Source organism: Centroberyx gerrardi, chromosome 13 (assembly GCF_048128805.1).
Source record: "Centroberyx gerrardi isolate f3 chromosome 13, fCenGer3.hap1.cur.20231027, whole genome shotgun sequence".
Lineage (NCBI taxonomy): Eukaryota > Metazoa > Chordata > Actinopteri > Beryciformes > Berycidae > Centroberyx > Centroberyx gerrardi.
This window is the reverse complement of record NC_136009.1, coordinates 27,299,979-27,307,455: the sequence shown is the minus strand read 5'-3', so window position 1 is coordinate 27,307,455 and position 7,477 is coordinate 27,299,979. Positions and strand designations below refer to the sequence as shown.

The window sequence follows — 7,477 nt, the reverse complement described above, 5'->3', positions numbered from 1 at the left end:
GATCAGATTTGGCAATGGCCCCACCAAGTGTCTGGTTTCTGTTACTGCCATTTTGTGTTGAATCATTTCAGGACTTTAACTGTGACAGAACAGTTGAGATGCAGGAATAAATTTGGCCTATTCAAGTTCTCACCACCCTGGTCGAAGCTGTGTTTACAATTTTAGTAACAGAGCTGCATGTGTAGCCGACAACAAATTTGTTTTGTGAGAGAGTTAAGCATTTATTTTCAGGGTAAGAAACTGTCCTTAAACCAGAGGACCCAGGCTCAAGCCCCTGTATCTGATCCTGACCTCTGACCTCCCTGTGGAGGGGGAAAGGGAATCTACCTACAGGGATCGATAAAGTTTCACACATAATTAAAATACATTTGTGCTACTCTTCAGCTATATGCTGGATATAAATATAAGTAAATATAAACATAAGAATAAACAACGCAATATAAAATATGAGGGGGCCTGCTATGATTTTTCTTAAACCACTTTGGCCTAAATGTTAGCGTGTTGTTAAAGTTCAGATCTGTGTTTCGACATACATCTTGTGCAGTAGCAATGACAGGTGACCTGTGTATGTTTAATCTGTGTAGCCTATATAGTCCCAACATAATAAATCTCTTTAAATGAAGCGGCCGGGGAAATGATTAGATGAAAATGATTACAGTTATTATAATAGAAAAACATTGTACAGACAGATTGCATTTTGTTGCTTAATTATTTGTTTTTTTTGATGGAAAATGAAGTTTCTTTAGTCAATATTTGAGTGTTGTGGATTTGTAGAAATTAGGATTTTATTCTGAAAAAATAGGACCGGAAGTTGTTCTTGTGGTTTGGTGAGCAGCTTCCGTTTAAATGAGTGGGCGGCCATTCCTGCTGTGAGAGTGTCAGACGATAACGACGATTGCTTACCCGTTTATTTGAGTGTATTTATATTCATTGTATTGCTCACATATAGTCCGTGTATTGAGTCCAGCCATGAGCGCCATTATTCCTCGGATAGAGCAGCTGTCTTCCAGAGTTGTTCGGGTTTTAGGTTGTAATCCGGGACCGATGACTCTGCAGGGAACCAACACTTACCTGGTCGGCACTGGGAAAAGGTAACGTTGGGCTGGTGTTGAGAAGAGCTGCTTTGGGAAGGTTAGGTTTGCAAATGCAGCTCGTCTTAGTGTGGTTCATATTCCAAAATGACTCAATTCCTAAATGAGATATCTAAAATAACGTGACAGTCGGGGCAGAAACCGAGGTATCCCCCAATATGTTCCGTTCTCTCATATAGAAAAAGCTACACGCCAAACTCTATTCAAAATTTTGTCAATTCAGTGTTACCTTGCTTATCGGCAAACATGCAAACCTTGTAGAACATGTGGTGAGATTTATTATGAATCAATAGAATCCACTCGTCAATTCGGCATACATTCAATACACCAATCAGCATTTATCGTAATACAATGTTAACTTAAACTACAGTCGGTAACGTTACACCTGTACGTTACTAAGTGGAGGGCTGTAACGTAAAAAGTTGAGATTTTATTGAAAAGTGCTGTTTGGTGAATCACTTACATGCCGAATTTACCAGAAGATACCGTACTACTTATTAGTTAAATAACTGGCACTTGATTTTTGCACCTGATATATTACTTTGCCATGTTGATTTTTTACTGAATGGAGTTTTGTTAATGGGTCCACCATCAGTCCAACACTGTTGTCTGTGTGTGTGTGTGTGTGTGTGTGTGTGTGTGTGTGTGTGTGTGTGTGTGTGTGTGTGTGTGTGTATGAATGTATGTACTATAACCTATACTGTCTCAGCTGTTTACTTCTAAAGCATTTTAAAATCGAAGGTCATTATTATCATTAACTTTACTCATTGTTCCAGTTCCACTGACTTTCACATTATGTTAGTATACAGTATGTTTCAAAATTAGGTACTCAATTTTAATAACAATAACAATAATGAAAAACAAAGCTGTATAATTTCACTTATTTTAGTCATTTCAACAAAACAATTCATCATTCAGTAGTCTAAATAACTGTACAGGAACCTGGAAACAGGAAAATATTGAATAACACAGTGAGTATTAATGCATATAAAAATGTAAGGTATAAAGGCCTCTGGATGACATGTGAGTGTATTGCAGGCGTGTGCTGATAGACAGCGGAGAGCCTGCTGTGCCGGAGTACATCAGCAGTCTGAAACAGGCTCTGAAGCAGTTCAACACCAGCATCCAGGAGATCGTCCTGACACACTGGCATCACGACCACACCGGGGGGGTGGCAGACATCTGCAGAGACATCACCGGTAAGGTGGGGGAGGTGGGGGGGGGGGGGGGGGGGGGGGGGGGGCAGGGGGGGTACGTGGGGAGTGAGTTTCATCACCATGATTGGGCCTTTGAAACTTTAAAGTGGTAATCCATTTTGATTTTTGTTTTGTCTCTATGTTTGGTGCATTGGTGCAGTACCTTGTGTGTTTTTTTATTATTATTTATTTATTTATTTATTTTAGAACTATTTTTTTTGGTGATTTCCTTATTTGGTTTGAAAGTTTATGTGGTTATTTACATGTTTTGCGGTTATTTACCAGCCAGGAAACTCACTCATGTTAATTAATAATTATTCATTAATTAAAACAAGAAAATCATCAGAATTGCACTTGTGTGGGTTTTGGTAAGCCGAAAATTGCGATGACACAAAAACCAGTGATGACCAAAATGGTAGAGCTGTAGTTGCCATAACTTTCTTGTATCACAGTTTTGACTGTTTTAATTGTCTGTTTTCCCTCCTGCAGGTTCCCAGGTGCAGGTCAGCAAGCTGCCTCGCTCCGGCCGGACAGAGGAGACGATGGGAGACAAGAGCTTCACTTATTTAACAGACGGAGACGTTATCCAGACAGAGGGAGCCACGCTCAGGTCAGTTCAGCTCAGGTCAGCTCAGTTCAGCTCAGGACAGTTCAGCTCAGGTCAGTTCAGTTCAGGACAGTTCAGCTCAGGTCAGTTCAGTTCAGGACAGTTCAGCTCAGGTCAGTTCAGTTCAGTTCAGGAACATCCAGAGCGCTTTCAACCAACAGGACTGTCACAAGGTGCTTTACGGGAAATAAATGAGACAAAATTGATAATAAATAAGTGCCAGTTTAAATAAATAGGTTTTAAGTAGCCTAATAAATATAATATCTCTTATATAATAAGTCAACAGAGAAAGCAAAGTGGTTCAGCCCTTCTTGCTGTCTGTTAGTTTCCCCCTGTACTGTTATTTTTATTACTTGTTAGAATGAAAAGCTTCTGTTCCTATCGGGATCCTGTAGGAATTGTGACTCTGTGTTTCCAGACAGCTGATTGGCCCTTTTATCCGTTCTGATCGGAAAGTCTCAACCGCAGCATTGGTTACCGTGGCGACGCACCCCTGTTAAAAGCGAGCCGCCTTCTAGAGCCTGAAAAAAGCCCGGGTTAAGCCCAAAGTTAGCTCGCTCACCCGCTAAGCTGGCTCCCTGAGACAGAGACGGCTGTGTGTTTCCCAGGGTGCTGTTCACCCTGGGCCACACGGACGACCACATGGCCCTGCTGCTGGAGGAGGAGCGGGCCGTCTTCTCCGGAGACTGCATCCTGGGCGAAGGTACGGCCGTGTTCGAGGACCTGTACGACTACATGAGGTCCCTGCACGTCCTGCTGGACTCCACCGCCGACCTCATCTACCCAGGTCAGTTAGACCGTCTGTCCTGCCTGTTTTCCCCTGCAGGCGCTCATGCTTTAAAATAGGTTTTGTTGTTGTTTTTATACCTAAAGAGGAGTGTGCATGGGAGGTTCCCTTGCAGTTGGAGTAAGCTTGGAGTCTTTTGTAAAGAATCTGAGAAAATTCCTGAATTCAGTTGTGCTAAGTTGATTTTTTCCAAACAGACTGAAAACCGTTATCGAAGGAAAAGATGCTTCTGCTAATCATGAATTGAAGGAGCATACTTACACAGCCAAGAGGTTTTACTTTTTCGTTTTTATGTCTGTCCACCATGGTGTGCTGGACGTTATTCCTGTCTGTCAGTCTGTCTGTAGACACATTCTTGTGAATTCAAGAACAATACACAACAGAAACTTCACACTGGCACCACAGGTTCTTCCTGTAGAGATGATCAGGTTACATTTTCAGTGCTTGAATTTCACCAAACAAAACCCTGAAAGTCATTGAAATGTCCTTGAGCTTGATGCCAAAGTGAGTGTGGTGAACCCTGAATATAATATCCACCTTCTTATTAAATTGACAGATTTTTCAGACTACAGATTTTGGATTTTTTACTTTTCATGACTGGGTTTTTCTTGGCTACCTTATCTGTCTGTCAGTCAGTGACCACGTTTACGTGCACAGCAGTAATCTGATATTAACCTGATTAAGACAATAGTCTGAATAAGAAATTGCCATGTAAACAGCATTTTCTGATTACCTTAACCTGAATAAGGTCATAGGCAGAGTAAGCAGAATCACATTAAAGTCGAGATGAAACGGCATTTCGAGAGTATCTAACTTCCGTATCGTGACGTATTTCCGAGTGAAACAGGAAAGACAGGCGGGACGTAACGTTGGGAGGAATTTGATTTGAATGTTGAAAAGTGGGCGTGTCATAACACCCGAAGACACACCGAAGTACCGTGCTGTTGCTAGCTAGCTAACTAATGAATCTTAGCTCTGTGCGCTAAAAGTTGAAGATTGATTGATGGGTGGATGTCATGATATTATTGGTTGAAATTAGTTACGGGCATGCTTACGTAAGCACACGGCATATTTTGTTTTACAGGAAGAAAACATGATTGAATTTTGATATAAGAATACAATGAAATTGATTTTTGGTATTTTTTTTGGCATATATTGTTAAATAGGTGCACAATATGACCGGGGATGTGATCTAAAAGGGTTAAAAAGGCATTTTTCATTTCATCTCGTCTTTAAGACATGTGGAGTATTCTGATTTTAGTCTCATTATTTAAGGGCATTTTAGACTGTAAACACCTTAATCCAGCTATGACTCTCTATTGGAGGATTCGCGACTTTTTGCGTCACAAGCGGCGATCTGACCGCTTGACGGCGCTCGCTCTGCCCTCCAGAGGTCGCAGACTTGCTTACGGAGGAAAAGACGACTGACAGCAGGAAAAAATAAGTCCCAACACTTTTGGGGTGAAACTGTCACCATGCTCAGGACCTTCTGATTCTCCTGTCCTGTTGATCGGACTTTGCTCCGCAGCATGTAAACCGGAATATAAATGGAATAGCTCTAGAACTAACCCATGGAAACAGATTAATAGGATATTGTCTTATTTAGAGGCCAATAGTCGGATTATTGCTGTCCATGTAGTCTTTCATTCATGATTGAGTCTTCCAGAAGTTCTCCAGAGACGTTGTCCAGAGGAAAATACGGTTTCCCTGTGCAGGTCACGGCCCGGTGGTCCAGGACGCCGGCTCTAAGATCAGAGAGTACATCAGCCACAGGAACCAGAGAGAGCAGCAGATCCTGTCGGTCATCCAGGCCGACGCAGGAAAGAGTTTCTCCTCCATGGAGCTCGTCAAGATCGTCTACAAGGTCAGAACAAACCAAAGATCAACCAGTCTGAGCAGGAAAGGACAGGGGAAAGACTGCTGACTACAGCTACTGCTAATGCTACTGCTAATACTGCTAATACCGATACAGTTTCCGATACCTCAGATTTATTACTGGTTTTCAAAAACATTTATTTTTCAGTATTTTTCTTTACTCAATGAAAGCACATTCCTTTACTTAGCTGAGTCCATTATATCCTGTGTGCTGGTACATTCCAGTTTCCTTTCAGTCAGTCTCGTCGGCGCATCTCAAAACCTAAACTGCCATCTAGACTGAACAAGCCTTCTGTTGCAGGAGACTCCTGAATACCTGCACAAAGCAGCGGAGGTGAACCTGGTCCATCACCTGAAGAAGCTGGAGAGAGAAGGCAAGATCAGCCTCGGTACGTCCGCTCAAACGACCAGAGACGGTGATGATCTTTAGGATTTTTTTGTTTCTCATTTGATTACTGTAAGTTGTCTGATCTGGGTTCACTCGAAATGTTTATGGACCCAGAAGTTAGGCTTATTGTGCTGTTGTGCTCATTCAGAGTGTCAGCTAAACGCCTGAAATGTAAATGTATATTTTTTTTTTTCCAGTGGACTCCTCACAACTCAACAAATGGAAGAGTAACCTGTGAAGTTCTCTGAAGCGCCACAGAAATGCAGATGAGATGGACTCGATTTGAGCAGGAATACCAGAATATGACCAGGATATCTGTCAGAATGCCACTTTTTGATATTTCATGTCCAGATGATTAACTTTCAGTATAATGTTTGTGCCTGGTTGCCTTAAAGTCACACTGAAATGAAAAAAAATTTTATTCTGACTTTTTAGCTCATTCAAACCGCACACCTATATGACCATGTATGCTAAAAAAAAAATGGCAAAAAAAATATATTTGATTGTATTTTTGTATCAAAATTTCCTTCCTGGAAAACAGGAAATCTTTAGTGGTGACATCATCGTGTACCAGGAGGCAACCAATAAAAAGATGAGGGATGGTGGTCTAACTTATTGCCGTATGCCGAATACCGAATTTACCATATGAAAGGTGAATGGTGAATTCCAGTAAGCAGCTTGAATCTCCTGTTATTCCCATGTGACTTGAATGCAGCACGTCTGTCTGATGGAAGGAACAGCTGATCTTAATGTTCTCTGCAAATCGCTGTGTTGGTTTGAAGATGAGACCGAGTTCTTGTCTTTTTATTCTCATGTTCAAGTGGGAAGAATGAAAGCGTGATGCGACTGTATGAAGCTGTTGGAGTGATTTAAAAAAGAATTAATATATCATATAGTTTATTAAATTAATGATTATGACAAATCTGCCTTGATTTTGTTTTTTCTTCAGTTAACTGTTGTATTCATTTTCATATCCTTGAGCAGAGGGCTTCTGGACATTCCTCTCTTTCCACTATTGTTCCACTATTTTTATTTTATTTTTTGTATAACCATCCTTTGTTTTTGCTGCTGTCCGATGTTTAAAATTATGTAACCCTGTTTTTGTGGCTTTTATCTTTCTTGATTGTGAGGCACTTTGTAAATGTTGCTGTAGGAAAGTGCCACACAGATTGAGTTATTACTGTTACTCACTTCCGTCACTAGGTGGCAGTATGAGCTGGGTGTTGTGATGAGAAATTACCATTAGTGCAACTTGAGCACATTCAATTTTGAGTGTTGGAAGTAAACACCAAATATTAAAATGTCCTTAATTGAAATTAAACATTTTATCGAAGCACCCAAACATCCATTTTGTTAGAAATTATTCTCCAAATATTGAAGGGTGAGTTGCTGTTGTAGTTTTTTCTGCTCATTAATGCAAAATATTGTCTATTTTTGATGATTATTTTAGATTTTATGAACAATATGTTAGGGTAATGCTCATAATATGTGCACTGTAAAACTCTTAACACGCAATGATGACCAAGGCTGATG

The 7,477-nt window shown here is 40.7% G+C and overlaps 1 protein-coding gene across 2 annotated transcripts; it reads left to right on the top strand.

Annotated features, from left to right (window-relative positions):
- The first annotated feature begins 874 nt into the window (after positions 1-874).
- lactb2 (lactamase, beta 2) lies at positions 875-7,243 on the top strand. Of its 2 annotated transcripts, none has more exons than XM_071915645.2 (7): positions 875-1,091; positions 2,130-2,290; positions 2,777-2,897; positions 3,503-3,681; positions 5,397-5,545; positions 5,858-5,945; positions 6,142-7,243. In XM_071915645.2, the coding sequence occupies exons 1-7, from the start codon at positions 970-972 to the stop codon at positions 6,180-6,182; spliced, it is 861 nt and encodes a 286-aa protein (XP_071771746.2). In that variant the 5' UTR covers positions 875-969; the 3' UTR covers positions 6,183-7,243. The 2 variants fall into 2 exon arrangements, with proteins under 2 accessions (XP_071771746.2, XP_078143902.1); XM_078287776.1 differs by having other exon boundaries at positions 5,858-5,972.
- The last annotated feature ends 234 nt before the right edge of the window (positions 7,244-7,477 follow it).

Coding starts and splice junctions, on each gene's coding strand:
- lactb2 (XM_078287776.1), top strand. CDS start 970: ATGAGCGCCATTATTCCTCGGATAGAGCAGCTGTCTTCCAGAGTTGTT. Junction 5,546..5,857: donor TCGTCAAGATCGTCTACAAG/GTCAGAACAAAC, acceptor CTTCTGTTGCAG/GAGACTCCTGAATACCTGCA. Junction 5,973..6,141: donor CGCTCAAACGACCAGAGACG/GTGATGATCTTT, acceptor TTTTTTTTCCAG/TGGACTCCTCACAACTCAAC.